We start from the raw sequence: 21,902 nt of genomic DNA on the forward strand, positions 1-21,902 counted from the left end.
AAGTAGTAGTTCCCAAGGTTTTACTATGGCTACACTTGCGTTTCTTTCTGGTAGTTCCCCCACCGGATAAAAACTACATTTGGGAAACGGGTCTATCCTGCTGGGTTGGATAGACACCATCCCAGCAGGTTATTTCATAAACTAACCTGTTGCCGTGGTGACATCCTGTCACAACGCCATGCTCACTTCCATGTCCTTTTTACAATGACACAAGAGCAATTTCTTTCAAAAATGTTTGTAAAGGCAGACTTCATGGCTAGGCGCTTGATTTTATACACCTGTGGCAATGAGACTGAAAACACCAGAATTTAAAGATTAAGAAGGGTGGCCCAATAAAGGTGAATGTAAATTGAAGGTAAAGGGATCGTCCACATCCAAAGACAGAAAAACAAACAGAAGATAAAGTTCATGGTATTTCATGATTTGTGGTTATAACCAGTCACTGCCAGTACCACAGTCAGCAAAATGCTTTGCAGTTTCAGTCTAGCTTTAACTTGGACTTGTTTCCGCTCTACAAAAGGGGAGGGTTGTTTGGTTTTGCACTTCCTTTATAAAGTGCAAAACCAAACACACTTCCGTGTAAAGAGCCTGATCAAAGTAAGTGTCAGACTAATTTTCTTCAAAATATTAAATCCTCACGTCAACCATCAGCCACCGGTAACCAACAATGTAACACCGACCTTTAAATTTTGTAATGTATGCTGATATATTTAAAAATAATTTACACACATAATAACAGCACATTCAGCACACGGACGGTTGTCCGGTGCGGCATCGTGGTGGGGGGCGGATTCACGGGCATCGGCAAAAAAAAAAAAAAAAAAAAAAAAAAAAATTGCTCGTACTCACGCTGCCCCGATATCAGCCAGCGCATATTGGGAATGTCATAGGCACCGATCGGTTTTCTATCGCCCATTTGCTGGGAGTAAGGGCGCCCTCTGTTTGCGAGGTGCGCCTGCTGCTTGCGGCACAGGGAGGAGAGGGCGGGGATGCGGGAGCAGCATCTAATAACCAACTCGCAAAATAAAATAAAAACACAACAACAAACACGAAAACACCAGACATTATGATACAGACTTATAATTTGCACCGATGTTTTTTCGAAATTCTATACGCGAGTGCGAGAGCCCTCGGTGCGCCTGCTCGCTGCTGAAGTCAAAGTAAACTTTATTGTCATCTCCGCTACATACAGTCCAGTAGAGAGACAAGACGACAAGGCTCCAGTTACAGCAGTGCAAGTAAACAAACAACAAATATAAGAAGAGTAAAAAAAAAAAAAAAAAAAAAAAAATTAGGACCAGGGGTAAAGGGATTAATAACAATTTAAAATGTATATTTTACAGTTTGATGATTTAAAGTCTCACACACAACCTGTCGAAAAGGGAGGGGGCCCTGCTGCTTCCAAATAGAGCACATTTCATTCAAAATGATGTAAATCCAAGCCCATTATGTATTCATGATTTGAATCCTGGGTTGTGTGAAATCTCAGAAATAAAGCCTAGACAAAGTGAATCTGTGAACTAAGGTGTAGCTCTGTTGGGTTGTGTTGTGGTGATCCTCAGGTTGGGGGATTTGTGTTCATACTGGAGTTCAAAATTAAAACCAATGGATGTTCATTTTGACTAGATAGTACTTGACAGATTTACAGAAATGTAAATTTATTCTTTGTACATTACATTTCTGAAATCCAGTACTTTTTTCCCACCAGATTTTTACTAAAGATTTCTTGAAGGAGAAGCAGTTCAAACTGGAAGAAGAGTTTCACTGAGTCATGTGCACTCATTGGCCAGAGGCTTCAATCATGGGAGGGAAAAGGAACACAATGTTCTTGGAAAGCAGTGACGAGGAGGAGCAGCTAGGAGCTACTAAACTTGAGGAACTAATAAGGCAAATATCAGAAAAGAGAGTCAAGCTCCCAGCAGATTTGAGGACTTTTATCAAATCCAGCCATGCCATCTCCAAGTACCAGACTCTCTTTCAAAACTTTAGACATCCTGTTTTCATAGAAGTGGGATCAGATCTGGTTCTGTCCAGTTTGTCCTCTGCTGACCTGGATGAGGCTCTGGCAGCTGTGGTGAACGATCTGAGTGTGGAGATTGTGAAGCTGCAGGGAAATGCAGCGGTATCTCCAGATCTTGACAGGATGAAAGAAGTCCTGATGAAAGCCAAGAACAAAGAGAACGTTCATGAGCTCAAAGTGGATATCAGCTTTGTCCCAGGATCTAATGGATCTGCCACAACCAAAGTAAGACTGGTGGGCTACAGTGAAAATGTGAGCAAGCTCACTGATGTTCTTCACGACTTCCAGTTGAATCAAGTTACAACTCAAGAAAAAATCTCTCTGCTTCATCCTGAAATGGTTGACTGTTTTCATAAAATCTTAGACCTGACTGGCATGAAACAGACCAAGGTTCCTTTAAGAGCCTCACATGTTCCAAATCCACATGTGTCTCTATCTGGACCCCGATGCCAGGTTCAGGAGGCCAAACAGGCCCTAACGTCAGCTCTAACCAGTCTGACAATAGAAACTTTGGGTCTGGATGGAGCAGGGGCTCAGCGGTACTTCAAGACTCAGGGTAAAGTGAGTAAAGAGCTGGTAGAGGACTCCTGTTGTGTCATCATCCAAGAAAAGCAAACTGTAGTCACCCCAAATGTGAGCACAAAAGCATATGCCAGCAAGTCACTTACTATCACACCCCAAACTTTGATTACTGGAAGGTCCATGAGGACTCTGGATACCACAACAATCCCATATGTTGATGTTAGCAGTTTGGTTCAACAGGTTAGATTATTTCTATTTTATTCTATTAACAGTTCGATAACAACACATGTCATAAAAAGATGGTGTTTACTGCATGCATTTGTATTTGCAGGTTTACGGTGCCTCCTACAAAAACAACTTGAGCATGAAACGGGAAAACCAAGGTATACCAACAGCTATTGAGTTAAGTAAACTAAGGTAGATGTAAAGCACAAAACAAATGGAAGCATAAAGGTTATTTAGATAAGTAAAAGTATAAATACTGTAATCTGCAGGAGCTCAACAGTCAAAATAAAGATGCAAAGTGCTATCAGCAAAACATACTGACTAAAAGAGCCAGTTGACCTAACAGCAGAACAAAGAGGCAGTCCAAGTTTGCTTGAGTATAGCTTTTTATTTAGAAATTATACATGAGACTAACAAAAAGGGACAAATACAAAGTTCAAAAACGGGCTAGGAGTTAAAAATGAGGGAGGTATACAAACAGGCCAGCATAAAACTCTTAAAATGCATAGATGCAATTGAAAAGGGGAACTATTCAAGGACAAGTTCATGAAGACTATTCAGTTATATTTTTGCAGTAGATGTTTTTTTTTTAAATATTTAAACACCAAATAATACAGATGTTTCCTTCTGTTGTAACACAAGTAGTTTGATGAATGTTAACATCAAGTTCCTGTTTATCAGAATCCTGTTGATGTGTTTTTATAACCTATCAGTGCTTGACTTGTTTTAACACAGACACGAGTGTCCTCTGTACTACTCATCAGCGGTCCATCTTCCTGTTCCTGGGCCTTGGTAAAAAGAGTGTCCATGATGCAATGAAGAAGGTAAAAGATTTGTACCAGGCTCACTGCTCCACAAAAAAAATGACAAAGGAGGAGTTGGCAGACTTCACCCAGGATGAAATAAAGGATCTACAGAAGCTAGTGGAGGCCCAGGGTTTGCATGTACAGCAGGACCAGAGTGGAGATGGAGGCTTGGTAGTCAGCGGGTTAAAAGATGGGGTCACCGAGCTGATACAGATGCTTCACGCTGCTGCTCGACGGAGAGAAGTCAGAGTTAGGGAGGAGGATAATTTGTACCATTGTGTGGCGTGGTGCATCCTGGGATATGATGGTAGCTGGGAAAGGCTCCCCAAAACAGATAATTATAACCTAGAGCATGATATCAAGAAAGAGATAGTGGACACACACGGAAACATGTGGAGCGTGGATCTGCAGAAGATGGAAGCCAGAAGTCGGTTAGCTAGAAAAACCAAGCTAAAACGACTGGAGAATCACTCAGGTGAGAAGAGTGGTCTGGAAAAGCTGTCGAGTCCTAATTAGCACATCTTAAATGTCAAAAGACTTACAAACATTAGAGTGGTGATAAAATACTTTAATGGGATTTACGATCTGAGCTAGAGCTCCTTGACATATTTTTAATCATGATTTCCTTTTGTCTATGCATTTCTTTATTTTTAAAGTTCATCTTAATTTCCCCGATCACTATTTTAAAAAGTGTTCATGTGAGCAAAGCAAGCCCTTTGTTACTCCATATGGTCAGTTTATGTAGTGCACAAAATATACGCCTTCGTTTTTTACCTTTTCTGGAAGCCCTCTGTGAGATTATGTCTGATTGCGCTGCACTCAGGATTTATGACAGTTTCAGTATGGATTTTGTCTTGATTTGATTGTCTTTGGAAACAATAATTTTAGAAACATTTTTTTTTAATCTTCTTTGGTTAACTGGTCTAACTTTTTCCAGACTTTACTCTTCCTTTGTACTGGGACAATATGGCTAGTGGTGAAAATCTAAAAGTGGTTGCATTGGAGCCTTCCTCTTCAGAGTACCTCAAAGTAAAGGCGGCCTTCACGCAAACAGTTCAGAAGAATATATTGAAAGTGGGTGGTTTTTACCAGAAATCTAAGTTAACTTTGTTGAACAGGAAACTTGAACAGCTGAACATTTTGTTCTTTTGTGTTAGATTGAACGCTTGCAGAATGTCCATTTGCGGCAAAGCTACGAAGTGCAAAAGAAGAAGCTTTCTGAAAAGAACAGACAGGAAGGGGGAGCACGTGAAAGGCTTCTATATCACGGGACGAGTCAGGACAGCTGTGAGTCCATCATAAGAAATGGATTCAACAGGAGTTTTTCTGGGAAACATGGTAATTATCCTTTGATCCAATCAACTTTAATCAGTATGATCACCTGATTCTGTTTATAGAACACCAGTGCATAGAAAATATCCTATAATAATGTTATAACATTTGATGTCACTGTTGCTTTATTTTGTTGATATTCTTTTTTTTATTTTCTAATACAGAACATTACAGTGCTCTGCAAATGTTTTGACCTACCCTTCATGTTTTTTATATTTTGCTTCCAAGCAGCCATTTTTTCTTGTAATATTTAGGGTGGTCTATACAATCGTTTTCCAGACATTTGCTTTTTCACAAATTTACAGTCCTTGTACCTGACCATTTTCAGAGGATTGTGTTGTGTTTTTTAAACCACCTAACAAGATCTTTGAATTTTTCAAACGTAAAAAAGACATCTAACCTGAGAAGTGATATAAATGTCTGATAATTCCAAAACTTTAAATGTCTCTCTTTTATTTTCTGTTTTCAGCAACCTTATTTGGTCAGGGGACCTACTTTGCTGTCAATGGCAGCTATTCAGCCAACCCCGGCTATTCAATGCCAGCTGCTGATGGTTCTCAGAGAGTATTTGTGGCCCGAGTCCTCACTGGTGTTTACACTCAGGGCAACAGCAGCATGAAGGTGCCTCCGCCTCGCAGCAATCAGCCCGATGACCGTTATGATTGTTTGGTGGACCAAATAGCAAATCCAAGCATGTTTATTATTTTCAATGATAACCAGGCATATCCAGATTACCTCATTACCTTCTGTTAGTGCTTCATCATGGGGAATATTTCCTATACAGCTAATACATTTTCAACACAGCATTACCATCAGTAACTTGAATAGTCAGGCCCCATCTTATGTTAAAGACCTCATAGTACCGTATCACCTCTATAGAGCACTTTGCTCTCAGACTGCAGGCTTACTTTTGGTTCTTGGGATATTTAAAATAGTGTGGGTTAAGATTAGGCTTAAAACCTCAATTTTTGGTAAAGCATATGTTTAGTGCAGATAACCCTCAATCCTCCTTTAGTTACGCTTTAGTTTTTCCTTCCCACTCTCGGTCAGCATTGTCAGCACTTGCTCATAGCACTTGTCTGATGTTTGTGTGTTTTTCTTTATATCTGCATTATTATTGTCTTTATTTTACGATGTGAAGTGTCGACCTTTGTGATTTGGTGTTATATATGAATAAAACTGAATTGAATTGAATTGAACTGAACTGAATTGAATTAAATTAAACAGTGAGTGCAGACAGCAGCTTGCTTTGCAACATGGCTGCTGTTTTGTGTTGAACAACATTTTTACTCTTCTGACAAAAGGAATCTTCTTATTGTTATTCTTATTATCTTCTTATACAACTCACTATTAACTGAACAGCCAATGAAATAGTCACTCTGTGGAAAAACTGGAGAAGTAATTAGTCGCTCAACCACACAACATTAAATAGCAAATAAATCCATCTTCAAAAGTCTCTGTGCTTAAATTCCTGAACTTAAATTTAAAGAAAACTGGCTGCTCAAGACAGGCCAAGTGTAACTTTGTGTTACTACTTCTGCCACAGCGCAGTCTGGATTTTCCCAGCCCTTGTAGGCGGGGCTGCTGAAGCACCTTTGAATGGGAAGGACATATTTAAAGAGGCACAGATCACTGTTGATGTCGAGACAGTTCAAATTATAATTTATGTCAGGTCTCTGGTCTTTCTGTTAATTTACATCTAAAATATGAGCATTTCAATAATGTTATTCAAACCATATGTTGAAAAACTGTGTCATTATTTGTTAATGCATAATAAACTAAGCTAACTTCAATTGGACTCTAAAGTTTGGATTCTGAGCTTTAGATATTTGTAGATTACCACTTGAAGCTACATGTGAGAATGTGGAAGAACACTGTGGAAGACCAAGACAAATCTGTAACTGATGACTTACCAAAATGAGCACAAAAGTAACTGTAGTGTTTCACACTAAAGTGAAAGATGTTTAATTTCCTCAGCAGTGAATAATAAAAGATTTGGAGTTTGTTTAGTAGCTGTAGCTTTATGAAAATTTAAGTGTTTTTAAAATGTATTAAATCAACAATGCTTTTTTTGCCCTGTGAATTTTTACATATACTGTTTGCTCTTAAAATAAACTCTTTGAGAATGAAAAATCTAACATATTTATATAATTTGTTCAGCAATTTGATCTTAACAAACTGATGCCACTTCTCTAATTGTAGAGGCTAAGCCTACGGTTGAAGCGACTGAGGTGGTCGTTAACGGGGGTGACGCGATGTCACTGGTACATATGAATTAAGTAAACAGTCCAATAACTCCAGTACTTCTTATCTTGTCCTTTTTGGTCTTTATTAACATATCATCTTAACATAACAGCGCAGCGGTCTCAAACTGTTTGCCTTCTTACAATTAATGACACACCTGACGCCGATTACGTGCGTCTACCTTAAATACCTTTACATGAACAAAACAGAAAAAGGTGACCTCTAGCGGCCACATAAGGTATTAACCCAAAAATGGCTCCTACACCCTTGTTTAAAGAATCAATGTAATGTATGCTATTGTTCACTGCATGACATCTGCCCATAAAGGACCTCATCACATGAATCAGTCACTGCCACAAATCTCCTGAGCTTATTTACCTCCTTCTTAGTAAAAGCCATATCTGTAGAATTCTCTTTGATGTTTTAAAGCTTGAGTTAATGACAGAGCTCACATAATTACTGGTAAAATGTCTTTCTCAAAACCATGTTAAGACATAAATATGATTTAGAGTTATACTCTGACAGCTGAAACACCTTGTAAAGTACCTGCAGAGTAGGTAGGTAGCTGAAAAGCCCCTGAAAATTAAATGCGGACTTTTTGCATTGCTGGGTGTATGAGTTTAAGTATGAGGATGCGATACTTGAAAAGTGAAAGTGAAACAAAAACAGGCACTCACAGAGCGGTACAACCAAGTTTTAGACGGGCTGAAAGTTCTCATGTTAGTGTAGAATTGCAGATAAAATGGATGAATATCAGTATCCACTGTTTTTTGAAGCCACTGACTTTACAGACAGAGAGAAGGAGAAAGTGAGGAGATACTTTCAGAAAAGGCGAGACTCCGGGGGTGGCGACTGCGGAAATGTAGAAAAACTCGGAGGAAGCGTTTATAAAATCTGTTTCAAGGAAAAAGAAGGTAGGACAGTCGGTTATTTGTAAAATATTTTTTTGGGGGATTTGTGTTTAATTGCAGGCTGTTTCAGTGACTCTGTTTATGGATGTTTTCCAGATCAAGACAGAGTTTTGCAGAGGAAGTTTCACACCATCACTCTTCCGAGTGGAGAAGTGCGGCTGACCGTGAGCCGGACAAATTCGCAACAGACCTCTGACCAGCCATCGCCAAGCCAATCACTGGTACAGTTTACTGCTCTTTCAAACATGACTTTTGGTTACAGTAAAAACTCAGCGTCAGAGCCGGATAATGTTGCGAAACCAGTTTTAGAGGAGTTAGCCTCCAGGGAAAGTTGGACCGCTGAGGACAATATTGACAAAAACAGATGATTGTAAAATAGTTAAAACACATTGCAAGTACTGCAAAGAATACATTCTAAATAGTAAAACTCTCTCTTTTAAAAACTACACGATCATTAAATTCGATGTCAAGGACAAATTTACAGAATGTGTTTGTTGTTTTAGAAGAATATCAGTGATGTATCACTTCCTCTTCTTACAACATTTGGGCAATAGACACACCAGCCACTTTAGTTTTGGAAGTATATGTTTGCTCCACTTTTGCTGTGCCATCTTTGTTATTCATCGTTATTATTATGCCTCAGATGTTTTCAGTGGCTGACAGTTCTCAGGCTTCTTTAACTTATGAGTCTCGCTTTTGATACAAAGTTTAAAATATAAGTGTAGTTTAGTGTTTAAATAAGGAAGCCCTTCCCTGAAAAATACATCATGTGGATAGCACAGCATGCTTTTGCATTAAAGCCTTTGTAGACAAGTAAGTAACCCATGCCATGTATGTCACTCCACCTCCATACCATCAAAGATAATGCTTTTCAGAACATGGGTGACAACAAGCAAGATGGTGATACACTCATGGGACACTTTACTTTCACCTTGATAGTACCAAGTAAGACTTCAGTACTGCTTTAAATCGTTGCTGTTAGTTTTTGATTGTAATGAGTTGTCATTTGAGTTACTTTTTCTTTCCTATCAGCTCGAAGCAGTCTGGCCACTAAACTAGCACACAGATAAAAAAAAAACAAAACAAAAAACATCATGTTTTAAATGATTCACAAATTATTTCATTCTGCTTTCATTTACATTGTACACAATAGCCTAATTGTTTTAGAAACAGGGTTGTGGTGTATTTCTGTTATAAGACAGTGTCATAGTCAGACATAACAAAGAAAAACAAAAACATATTAACAGAAATGTTAATGTTAATGTCAATCTGTTTTATCTACATAGGACTGTATGAATCTGTACCACTGGCAACTGCTGTGAAATCCAGTTTTTTGTGAAACGAGTTTATTTAGGAAACAAATACTTATACTTGTCTTTTTTTAAGAGGTGGTGATTAAAATGGTGTTTGGATGTTGGATGGATGTTGAGGTGCTAGGGCTGTGCGATATGACTTTAAATAAAAATCATGATTAATTGAACGCAATGACACACAAACTAGGTTTGTGCTGTAAATATGCTGAACCACTAAAGCTGAGATATTTTTGGTATTTTCTCATAGTTTTCTTCTTTTTGATTGATGTTGTGTTTACTAAAGTCAATTGGGCATTGGGCTCGGCGTTTCAAGTTTCCTCTATGATGGTTGTCATGCCACAGACTGGACATAGCAGAGATAGTACATAATGGGTGAAGTATTAATAAGTATAAAGAGAAAAGAAATAAAATACATGACATGGCAAAGATAACGTCAATTAGAGGTTTTGAAAGAGGGTTATGATTCATTTTTGACTTACTGCCCAGACCTATGTGGTACACAATAAGTAGCATATCTTATAGCATAAACTCACAGATTTGTTTGATTTCTTTCCGTCTTTTAGACCCCAACAAACCCAAACATAAAGGGTTTTGAGAAGACTTTCAGGATAGATGTTTTCCTGATGTTTTTCCTGAGAGACAACTGTAAAGCATATACATTTTTTGAAAAACAACTGTCGTCAATCGGCTGCACAGTGGAGCTAAATTTTGATGAAGAGGAGGTTTTGGTTAGAGGGGAGGTTGACAAGGGTCCAGGAGGAGGTTTTGGTGGTGCTGCAGAGAAATGGGAGTATCAAGTGGATCAGGTCTTCGTGCAGCTCACCGAGACCTACAACTGTTTTCATGTACTTGAGCCAAAACAGATGGAAATGGTACTGCAGGACTCGGCCTTTAAGACAGATGATATCAAAGTTTACACAGAGAGTGGCTATGCTGTGGTTGTGGGAGAGGTTGATGCCGTGAAGGAGAAGATTGCAGTTCTGGAAAAAAGCCTACCCACCAAAAAGGAAATGCCGATTGTGGAGAAGAAGTTCAAGCTCATAGAAGAAGAGTTCAATCGAGAAATGCGTGCTAATTGTCCAGAGGTTGCAATCATCAGAGGTAGTGCCATGATCACTTTGGAGGGCCCTGACAAAGAGGTGCAGTCAGGAGCTGCAAAACTGGTTGAACTGATTAAGAACATAAAGGAGAAGAGCGTTAAGTTCCCTACAGCTCTGCTAACCTTCATGAAGACCAGTGATGCCATCCCAAAATACCAAACTCGCTTCCAGCAGAGCCTCAGAAACCCTGTTTTCTTTGAGGTGGGTGCAGATCTGGTTCTGTCCAGTTTGTCCTCTGATGCTCTGAATGAGGCAGAGGCAGCAGTAATGAGAGACTTTAAAGTGACCACTGTACAGCTGCAGGGTGCAATAGATCTCAACAGGTTGAAAGAAATTCTGACGAAAGCCAAGAACGAGGCAAACAGTAGAGAGTTCAGAGTGGACATCAGCTACATGCCAGGCGCCAGGGGAACCTCAACAACCAAAGTCCGACTGGTGGGCTACAGTGAAAATGTGGCCAAGCTCAATGAAGTTCTTCATGATTTCCAGTTGAATCAAGTTTCAACTCAAGAAACCATCAATCTGCTTCATCATGACACTGTCTACTGTTTTGATAAAATCTTAGACTTGATTGGCATGAAGCAGACCAAGGTGACCTTACAAGCCTCACATTTTCCAAATCCTTGTGTGTTTGTGTCTGGTCCTCGATGTCATGTTCAGGAGGCCAAGGAGGCCCTAACATCAACTCTAGACAGTGTTGTAGTAGACACTTTGACTCTAGATGGACCAGGGGCTCAGCAGTACTTCCAGGAAGAGGGTAAAGTGACTAAAGAGCTGATAGAGGGTTCCTGTCACGTCATTATCCGAGAGAAGCAAACTGCAGCCACCCCAAACGTGCAAAGACCACGAAACACCAGCAGACTCAGCGACACACCTAGATCTCTCAGCTACAGCAGCAGCATGTACAGCACAGTTGGAAACTCTGCAATCAACAGAACAAACCTGAAGATCAAACTCAGCAGTTTAGAAAATGAACAGGTTTGATTATTTCCATTCAATTCTATTTCCCATAATCCCAAAATAAAATATCAACATTCATGTTATTCAATATTATTTCTGCAGGTGGATGTTCTGGTGGTCCCCATGCTCAACAAGCAGCTGACTTCTACAAATATTGGCAACAGTTTGTTGGCCAAAGCTGGGAATATATTAAAGTTAAAGTTTGATTCAGTCTTAGCCAGTTGTGCCCTCGCCCCTGGTGATGTTCAGCTGGTTGATGCACCTCCATCTCTGGGCTGCTCCAAGATTTTCTTCATTGAGTGCTTGCCTTGGGACGGAGTAAGAGGAAAGAGTGTTCAGGTAAAATTGAGGACATAATACTTATAGTGATGGAAAAGATCAAATTCATTTACCTTTAGAAGTACATGAATGAATTTCCTTTGGGATTGGTAAAGTTTCATGAAATTAAATAAAGTACCATTTCTGTGTATAGTCTGTGTACAGTAGTTTGGAATAACTTGATGTTATATGGCACAAACTTATAGAATGAAATCTAACTGTAACATAGTTTAAAAATATATAACTTTTGATTTGCAGGCTCTTGGTAACGGTCTGAAGAGGTGTCTGGAGCTTTGTGCACAGCTGAATTTGGGTTCAGTGGCCATTCCAATCATTGGGCCAGGAATTGTTTTACAATACCCGCTGAGAGAAGCTATTCAAGTGTTGACCGACATCATTCAGCAGTTTGGATTATCTGCATCTTCTGGATCTCTTACAAACATCCACATTGTCATTAAACCTGGCTACCCTGATTCTGAGGCGGTCAGTGTCAATCAATATGTCCTGATCTGACATGTAACATGCATATCATACTATATCACTTAATTTATAAAGCACTTTTAAAAACAAAAACAGGGCTGTTCTGACCATGCATCAATTCTTTATCGTGTTATTCTGTGTTTTTATCTACAGTGCTACCACGATGTCTACAAACAGCTCAGCTTAAATATGAACCAGGGAGGCCAAGGTAAACTTGCACTGCTCATACTGTCTTCAGTATGTGACATTGATGCATAGTGAGCAGATAAAAACCATTCAGCCAGTGTCATATTTTACCATATTCATCAGCACCCTCAGTATCAGAATAAATTTCAGACAAAATCTAATGTGTGGTGTTCTTCATCTCAGCAATCTTCAGGTCCCTCACCAGTGACCTAGATGACATCGTCATGATACTGGAAAGAGGAGTTAAACTACATGTGGTGTTTGGTGACATCACTAATGAGACTACAGATGCTGTGGTGAACACAACAGACTTCCAAAATTTTAACCTTGGTAGGTGAAACACAAAGGCAGGAAGGCGTAGTGAGCAGGATGTTCACCCTGTAACTGTAAAGTTATTTTTAACCACAATGGTAGCATAGCTCTCTGTGGATGCCAAAGGCAGACAGCTATTTATGAATATTTGCTCAGAAATGGGGATGTATATTTGAATGTAATCTTTGAAGATTGAAGTTTTCATTTGGCATATACTTATGAACTGGCACATCATGAAATGAGCACAAGTAGTCATGGTCCCACAATGTAAGTAATTAGTCAGTTACTTATACTTTACATTTAATGTGCATGTGGCTGCAAAACTAACTACTAGTTTACATTTTGTATTTTATATCTCGTACCTATCATGGTTGTAGTTTCACATTTTTTGTCCAAGTGCGGATCAGGCAAATTCAGCAGAATTTCCTATAAATACTTGTAGATTGATTGTGAAATAGAAACAGATCATGTGGCTTGAGTCACTGTCAGAGGAATCAAAACTAAGAAATCAAATGGGTAGAATGTCTGATATTACACTGCATGCATCTGTCTTAGAGTAGTTGAAATTGATTGAGATTTGTCCACAGCTATTTGAATGATTGCAATGAAACTAATGTAAAAAATACATCTAAGGTTGTTACTAGGTCCAGATTTATGTATTCATTAATTTTTTATTCTTTTTCTTCTCCTTCTAAGATGGGGTATGCAAAGACATCTTAACTGTAGCTGGACCACAGGTGGAAACTGAACTGAAAGCAGGTGAGAAAAAGAGAAGCAGCTATTTATCTTCTTATCTTACTTATCTGACTCTCACTCATGCTTCCTGTGTCACTTTCTGTGCAGCAAAAGTGGACCGAGGAGAAATTTATGTGACCCAGTCTGGAAACTTCCCCTGTAAAGCAATTTTTCATGTATGTGGACAAAGAGATGAAGCCCTTATTGAACAATTTGTGTGTGATATCATTTACTATTGTGAATGGTATAAATACAGCTCTGTGGCAATTCCGGCCATTTGTGCTGGTAAGTATTTTTTTTTTGGCATTCTAAGAATTTATTGTGCTACACACACACACACACACACACACACACACACACACACACACACACACACACACACACACACACACACACACACACACGCACGCACCCCTAAATGCAAGTGGTGTTTTTCCAGGTGCTGGTGAGTTGGACCCTGCTGTTGTGGCAGGAGCTATTCTTCAAGGGATCAAGTCTTCTACATCATCAATGAACAGCCTCACCGACATCCGCCTCGTCCTGATTAAGATCGATGTCTTCTTGGCTTTTAAAGAGGAAGCGATGCAGATGTATTCCCCAGCTGTCATCAACAGAGGTGACAGAAATATTCACAAAGTGCCATCTTGTGTGGTTATTTAGTGTAGTGATTTTTAAAATAAAAGCAGATTAAAAATTATTTTACTTATTTGTTTGATCCACCTTCCAGTGTCATTTCAAGAACAACAACAGCAACAACAGTCTGCTCCTAGTGTGAGTGCATACCTCAGCAGTCTCCAAATCAGCTCCACAAGTCAGCAGTCTGTCTTCACATTTCTGGGTCTTTCCAGAACGGACATTGATGATGCCATGGAAAAGCTGAAGCATCAATATCAGACGCAGTGCTCCAGTAAAACCTTCTCAAAGGAGGAACTGGAACTCCTCAACCAGGATGACATGATGGAGCTGAAGGAGCTGGTGGAGTCTGAAGGTCTATTCATGCAAACTGATCAGTCTGGCGCCCTAACAGTGAGCGGGCTAAAAGACGGGATCACCTGGGTTATGCAGAAAATGAATCAGTGTCAGTACATGACCCTCACTAGAGAGGTGAGAGTGAGGGAGGAGGAGGATGTTTACAACAAAGTGGTTTGGTGCATCCTGGCAAATAATGGTAACTGGGAAAGACTTCCCAAATCAGCTAATCACCAATTGGAAAAAAACGAATTAACAGAAGGAATAACAGATGCACAGGGACTTATATGGGAGGTTGATGTACAGGCAATGGTGGCCACACGACCACTGAGCAGACAGACGACAAAGCTGAAACGACTTGAGAATCTTCCAGGTGAGTAGATAGTTCTCAGAGATGTTACAAAAATGAGCCTGACTGATACTGGAGTTTGATGCTTGAGAGTAATATAAACTTCAATAAACAAATGTTAAGGTTTTGAAAGAAATAATTCTACTAAAAAAGTATTAAAAAATGTACTTGTAAAAATAGTTGCAAAAGTCACTATGAGGAATGACAGTAACAGTAAACAGTTTTGAAACAGGAAATGTCAAAATTTCAATATCAGAAATATTAAAGTCTCTCCTTATCTGCTGATTTCAAATTGCATTGCAAAGCAGTGTTAGATTGGTGTCAGAAGGGCACCAATATAGCAAACAGTGTTAAGACTGATATGTGGCTGGACTGAACCAAATCCCAATTTTAAAACATCTATGCAATGTGTAAAAGTCAATGACAGCTTTATTGCTAAGCTCTTAAAAATACAAAGAAACAGAGGAGAAAAAATACTTTTTCAACTTCTTAGAAAACACAAGGCACAGAGGAAAAGAGCTGAGAGAGAACACAACAAAGGGCAAGGGAAGATTGATGAGACAGAGGAAAGAACTGGACACGAAGCGCAAGAGACGAAATACCACCAAAGTAAAACAGGAAGTAAAAGATGACAGACTCACAACATGAAAGTGTGACAGAGAGACAGAAGATAAACATAGAGACACAGCTGAAGGAACAGAATGGGAATAGAAAAGGGCTTTAACAAACTTATCATCAGTTAAAGAAAGCAAGCACTAAAGTCACAGAAAACAGGAAATTCAAAAGACTAAGGAGCTAAGCTAAGTCCAATGCCAAAACCAAAACACAGAATGAACCGAAAAAACTTTGGAACAGGAGAAAAAAACAAGGACAAACAAGAATACACAGTTAGAGAAATACTTAAGTGTCCCACAGAAGCCAAAACCCTGTGTCTAAGCCTAAACTTACAAGTTCTGCTTTTGTTCTTTTCATGCGCCATCCTACAAAAAAAAAACAACAACAACAAAACAAAACAGTTTCTTCTGTGTCTTCTCTTGTGTATACTACATTACCTGACTTAATAAAATATAACAAACATGTTGTCTTTTTCAGACTTTACTTTCCCTCTGTACTGGGACCCCATGGCTGCCAATGAGACTATGAAGGTGGTTTCTCTGGAGACTTCTTCTGCAGAGTATCACACAGTAAAGGAGGCTTTCAAACGAACTGTCCCCAAAACTGTGATGAAGGTGGGTGGCTTTTCCTGCACAAGTACAAGTACATATATACACAAGTACATGCATACAAGCTGAAAAAGTTGATTGTGGCATTACAGTGCAAACTGGTGAGCATTACTGACTGTAATGTGGTCTGCTTAACTGGTCAGCTATCATGATACATGTTAACATTCAGGGATTGTATTAAGTGCACCAGACTTTATATCAGCAGCGCATGTGGTCATTATTTACATTTTTTGGTAATATAAAAGGTGTAACAAAAAGGTATTTCTTTTTTTTTAATCTAAAAATGGTAAAAATATTTTTCCATTGGAATTTCTTTTTCCTATATGAAGAAAGAATGTCCTGTAACCCGGGGCAACTGCAGCATCATCACATACCTGCTCTCAAATAAAGATGGCGCCGGTGAGGTCGGCTGCCGTCACGACTGCTCCGACCACTTTTTCTTTGTCTTTGTTTTTTAAGTTAGTTTTCAGCGTTTCTAAATCGGCAAAATCATCACCATTGGGTACATTAGGTATGACAGTGACACTCTTGTTTCTATTGGTATACAATGTACTCACAATTCGAAGTTTTTAACTCCGGATCCGAGCTGGCCGAGTGAGATCTCGAGGGAGAACAAAGGGAAGCGGCGGCGGCCTAGAGGGAAGCGAGCCGGCGTCAGGAACAGGCTGAGAGCTCGTGCACACCGCACACCTCTGCCTAGCATCCTGCTCGCCAACGTCCAGTCACTGGAGAACAAGCTTGACGACCTCAGGGCCAGGATAAAGTTCCAGAGAGACATTCGGGACTGCAATCTCCTCTGCTTCACCGAGACATGGCTGAACCCAGCGGTGCCGGACCACGCCATCCAGCCGGCCGAGTTCTTCTCGGTTCACCGCATGGACAGGACACGGGACTCGGGGAAGTCAAGGGGAGGCGGCGTGTGTTTAATGGTGAACAACAACTGGTGCAACAGTGCGAACGTTGTTCCTCTCACACGCTCCTGCACACCAAATCTGGAACTACTGTCCATCATGTGTCGTCCTTTTTATCTACCTCGGGAATTTACATCGGTCATTGTAAGTGCCGTTTATATTCCACCACAAGCGGACACGGTCACCGCCTTATGCGAGCTGCATGAGGCACTCACACAGCACCAGACACAACACCGGGACGCTGCGCTTATTGTGACAGGGGACTTTAATAGCGCCAACCTCAAACGCGCAGCGCCGAACTTTTATCAACACATCACCTGCCCCACCAGGGGTGAAAGGACACTGGACCACTGCTACACTACGGTCAAGGATGGCTACAAGGCACAATCCCGCCCCCCGTTTGGCAAATCTGATCACGCCGCCATCTTCCTCATGCCAAAATACAAACAAAGGCTGAAACAGGAAGTTCCGGTTCAGAGGAAGGTCGCGCGCTGGACGGATCAATCGGTGGCCGCGTTACAGGACGCACTCGATGACGCAGACTGGGGCATGTTCAGAAACAGCTCCGACGATGACGTCAACGTGTTTACGGAAGCGGTTGTGGGATTCATCGGGAAACTAGCGGATGATACCGTGGAGACAAAGACTATCACAACGTTTCCCAACCAGAAGCCGTGGGTGGATAAAACCATCCGCGACGCTCTGAGATCCCGCACCGCTGCCTACAACACGGGACTCATGACGGGGGACATGGACCCGTACAAAGCCGCGTCATATAACGTGCGGAGGGCGGTGAAAGAGGCGAAGCAGCGCTACGGGAGGAAACTAGAGTCACAACTCCAACAGAGTGACTCTAGGAGCCTGTGGCGGGGACTAAGGACAATAACGGACTATAAAGCACCAACAACTGGTATGACGAACGCGGCCGTGACTCTGGCAGACGAGCTGAACACTTTCTATGCTCGCTTCGAGGCTGCAGCTAAGGTCTCTGCTAGTGTTAGCGGCGCTAACGGCTGCAGACAGGAAGATACTGCCAGCACCGGAAACGTGCTCGTCATCTCCGAGCATGAAGTAAGGAGAGCCTTCAAGAGAGTGAACACCAGGAAAGCAGCAGGACCAGACGGCATCCCAGGTCGTATCCTAAGAGACTGCGCATACCAGCTAGCTCCTGTGTTCACTGAGATATTCAACATCTCTTTATCTCAGTCGGTGATCCCCACATGCTTCAAAGAGTCCATCATTGTTCCTGTCTCGAAGAAACCCCACCCTGCTTCTCTCAATGACTATCGCCCTGTAGCCCTCACCTCAGTAGTGATGAAGTGCTTTGAACGCCTGGTCAGAGACTTCATCATTTCTTCACTACCAGACACACTGGACCCACTACAGTTCGCTTACCGTCCAAATCGTTCCACAGACGATGCCATCTCTCATCTCCTCCACACATCACTCACTCACTTGGACACTAGAAGGGGGAATTATGTTAAAATGCTCTTCATAGACTACAGCTCTGCATTTAACACCATAATTCCCTCCACACTCACCACCAAGCTGGAGCATCTGGGACTCAGCTCATCTATGTGTCAGTGGATCTCCAACTTCCTAACTGGCAGACCACAGGCAGTAAGGATGGGCGGACATGTCTCAGCCTCCACCACTCTCAGCACTGGAGCCCCCCAGGGGTGTGTTCTGAGCCCCCTGCTGTACTCTTTGTACACATATGACTGTGTGGCCACTACCAGCTCCACCACCATCATCAAGTTTGCTGACGACACCGTCGTGGTGGGCCTGATCTCTGATAACAACGAGACGGCCTACCTGAAGGAGATTAGGAATCTGGAGAACTGGTGCCAGAGGAACAACCTCCTTCTAAACGTCAGTAAGACAAAGGAGCTGATAGTGGACTTCAGCACTAAGCAGGAGAGGAACTACCAGACCCCCGTCATCAACGAGTGCCCAGTGGAGAGAGTGGACAGCTTCAAATACCTCGGAGTTCACATCACGCAGGACCTGTCATGGTCCTGTCACATCAACACCGTGGTGAAAAAGGCCCGACAGCGTCTCTACCACCTCAGACGCTTGAGAGACTTCCAACTGCCCTCCAAGGTGCTCAGGAACTTTTACTCGTGCACCATAGAGAGCATCCTGGCGGGAAACATCTTAACCTGGTTCGGGAACAGCACCATGCAGGACAGACGAGCTCTACAGAGGGTTGTGCGGTCAGCTGAGCGCACCATCCGCTCCGAGCTCCCTGACCTGCACTCAATCTACAGCAGGCGGTGCTGGACCAAGGCCAGGAAGATCGTGAAGGACCTCAGCCATCCCAACAACAGACTGTTCTCTCTGTTGAGGTCAGGAAAGCGATTCCGCTCCCTGAAGACCAACACAGAGAGACTGAGGAGGAGCTTCTTCCCGCAGGCGATACGGTCTCTCAATCACACCACCACACAGTACTGACCCACACATACAGTTCTTACACACACACTGGACTTTCTGGACATTGTTTTTGCACACATTGTTTTTTTGCACAACACTGGTCACTATATTCTTCATTTCCGGTTAATACTTGTACAGCTGCGGTTATTGTGTATATATTTATTTATATTTAGATTTCTTCATACATTCTTATATAGTTCTATATTGTGTATTGTGTATTTTGTTGTACAGTTATTTTATTTTCAACTTTAATTTATATATTTATCTTTATCTTATTCTTCCCAGTTAAATTTACCCTTCATTCTAATTTGTGTTGTACAGTTATTTCATTTTTAACCTTAATTTATATTTTATTCCTTCCTAGTTAAATTTACCCTTTTTAATTTTTCATATTTATTTCCTATCTTATTCATAGCCTTTTCCTTTTTTGTTCTCTTTAGGTCACGAGCAGTTGTCCAAGCATTTCACTACATATCGTACTGTGTATGACTGTGTACGTGACAAATAAAATTTGAATTTGAATTTCCTACTAACCTCTGTAAATTTTGTATATTTTACTTTATTTAATTTTATATATATGTATACACACACACAGACACACACACACATATATGTATACATACATATTTGGTATACATATTGAGTAATGCGCATACATTCTTATATTTGTACATATATTTATTCTTATAATTCTCAGATTCCCATTCTTATAATTCTCTTTGTTCTTATGTTATTGTATTTTGCACACATCTGTTGCTTGTGAAGCTTGCACACAAGAATTTAACTCGCAGGGTCTATACCAGTGTACCTGCACATAAAAACAATAAAAGTGATTTTGATCCTTTTGTGTCCACACGTAAAACATGATTGGATTTAATTAATTTATTTAGTAAATTTATATATTAAAATCAAAATGAAAAAAGAGAAATACAGGAAATTAAAGAAAACAGAAATCAGTCACATTCTGTCAACAAATTAATTGCCACATTAAAAAAATAAATACATTATATTTTATTTTATCAATCAATTTATCTATCTATCTATCTATCTATGTTGGATATTTGCAGTTTCCGGCCACCATATCTCTGTGGTCCATTGAACCGATGTCAATATATTTGCTCAGAAATGCTATGAAAAATTCAAACTCCCTACCTGAGAAATATCACGTTTCTAAAGTGTTTTTAATTTTTAAGTTTCTAAAGTTTTTAGTTTTGCAGTACGAAAGTCATTAATTATTAACTGCTGTAATCTAAACTTCTCATACCTGAAACACATGCCTCAGTTTATGGTTACCACCATAAAGACATGAACTAAGCCATCAGATGTAATTAATATCCACACTGCTTTGTTTGGCATCTCTTTGATCCTTTGGCTTCGGTCTCTCTTGTCAGATTGAACGTTTGCAGAACGTTCACCTGCGGCGCGCCTATGAAGCCCAGAAGAAGCACATTTCTGATAAGAACGCACACGAGGGAGGAGCAGCGGAGAAACCTCTGTACCACGGGACGACCCAGGAAAACTGCCACTCCATCATGACAACTGGATTCAACAGGAGTTTTGCTGGACAAAACGGTGATAATTGTTACTGAACAAGACAACATTTTTCTGTTGCTTCAAAACGAATCACTAATGTTGACTTTGTCTTAGAAATTATTACCTCCTATACACCAAGGTTTTACATATACATGTAAGTCTTTACCGCTCTGATCACTCTGACATTGTGTCTATATTGGTCCACCATTACATGGTGACAGATTGATCATTTGCAGACTGCTTCAAGTATTTTATGGTCTTGAATGTGGTTGTATTTAACCATCATTTATAGACACAAACAGGACTCTTAGGATATTAAATGCAAGACTTACAATACTTAAGTAATATATGTTGGAAGTCACCATGTTTTATCAATTCAAATCAATTCAATTCAATTTTATTTATATAGCGCCAAATCACAACAAAAGTCGCCTCATATGATAACCTATTACTAATTCCTTTTTTTTCTTCCTACATTCAGCAACTGCATACGGTCATGGGACCTACTTTGCTGTAAACGCCAGCTACTCAGCCCAGCCCACCTACTCCAAGCCAGCTGCTGATGGTTCTCGGTTAATGTTCGTCGCCCGAGTCCTCACAGGCGTCTTCACTCAGGGCCAAGCTACCATGAAGGTGCTTCCACTCCGAAACAGCCAGCAGCCTCACAACCGCTTCGATAGCGCAGTGGACAAAATTGATAACCCTGCCATGTATATTGTGTTCCATGACAACCAAGCATACCCCGACTACCTCATCACATTCAAAGGAGATTAAGGGAAAAGTATTTTCTACTGTGGAAATATGAAGGTCCAAAAAGAACAATATTAAAGTTATATTTCTAACTACATAAAGATTTATGTAGTAACTGGAAGTGTGTGGAAAAGTTACATTTGTAAAGGACCCAGAAACTTTATCATAGTTTACACTAAATATTTAAGAAGTTTTGCACACAAAACTAAATTTCCCTGTTGGGTACCTATGTGGTAGGTTTCTCTTACAAGAAGACAATGCACTTTTCAT

The 21,902-nt window shown here is 40.5% G+C and overlaps 2 protein-coding genes across 2 annotated transcripts; both read left to right on the plus strand.

Moving 5' to 3' along the window:
• The first annotated feature begins 1,743 nt into the window (after positions 1-1,743).
• LOC146674720 (protein mono-ADP-ribosyltransferase PARP14-like) lies at positions 1,744-5,704 on the plus strand. The gene is made up of 6 exons (XM_085398149.1): positions 1,744-2,782; positions 2,874-2,925; positions 3,503-4,048; positions 4,511-4,647; positions 4,731-4,911; positions 5,375-5,704. The coding sequence occupies exons 1-6, from the start codon at positions 1,772-1,774 to the stop codon at positions 5,656-5,658; spliced, it is 2,211 nt and encodes a 736-aa protein (XP_085254275.1). The 5' UTR covers positions 1,744-1,771; the 3' UTR covers positions 5,659-5,704.
• Positions 5,705-7,823: 2,119 nt separating this feature from the next.
• On the plus strand, positions 7,824-21,690 carry LOC146674721 (protein mono-ADP-ribosyltransferase PARP14-like). The gene is made up of 14 exons (XM_085402417.1): positions 7,824-8,063; positions 8,157-8,281; positions 9,937-11,451; positions 11,536-11,772; positions 12,010-12,234; positions 12,385-12,439; positions 12,601-12,747; positions 13,426-13,488; positions 13,573-13,749; positions 13,904-14,080; positions 14,192-14,806; positions 15,875-16,011; positions 20,741-20,921; positions 21,364-21,690. Exons 1-14 carry the CDS (start codon positions 7,892-7,894, stop codon positions 21,654-21,656), a joined length of 4,119 nt encoding a protein of 1,372 aa, XP_085258543.1. The 5' UTR covers positions 7,824-7,891; the 3' UTR covers positions 21,657-21,690.
• Positions 21,691-21,902: the final 212 nt, after the last annotated feature.

Source organism: Rhamphochromis longiceps, linkage group LG3 (assembly GCF_057381845.1).
Source record: "Rhamphochromis longiceps isolate RC_006_pf linkage group LG3, R_longiceps_female_GT1.1, whole genome shotgun sequence".
Taxonomy (NCBI): Eukaryota; Metazoa; Chordata; class Actinopteri; order Cichliformes; family Cichlidae; genus Rhamphochromis; species Rhamphochromis longiceps.

Excerpts from the sequence above, each read along its gene's own strand:
- LOC146674720 (XM_085398149.1), top strand. The coding sequence starts at position 1,772 with ATGTGCACTCATTGGCCAGAGGCTTCAATCATGGGAGGGAAAAGGAAC. Across the intron at positions 4,049-4,510 it reads ACGACTGGAGAATCACTCAG|ACTTTACTCTTCCTTTGTAC; the intron begins GTGAGAAGAGTG and ends AACTTTTTCCAG. Across the intron at positions 4,648-4,730 it reads TTCAGAAGAATATATTGAAA|ATTGAACGCTTGCAGAATGT; the intron begins GTGGGTGGTTTT and ends CTTTTGTGTTAG.
- LOC146674721 (XM_085402417.1), top strand. The coding sequence starts at position 7,892 with ATGGATGAATATCAGTATCCACTGTTTTTTGAAGCCACTGACTTTACA. Across the intron at positions 12,440-12,600 it reads TATGAACCAGGGAGGCCAAG|CAATCTTCAGGTCCCTCACC; the intron begins GTAAACTTGCAC and ends TCTTCATCTCAG. Across the intron at positions 20,922-21,363 it reads GAGTTTTGCTGGACAAAACG|CAACTGCATACGGTCATGGG; the intron begins GTGATAATTGTT and ends TCCTACATTCAG.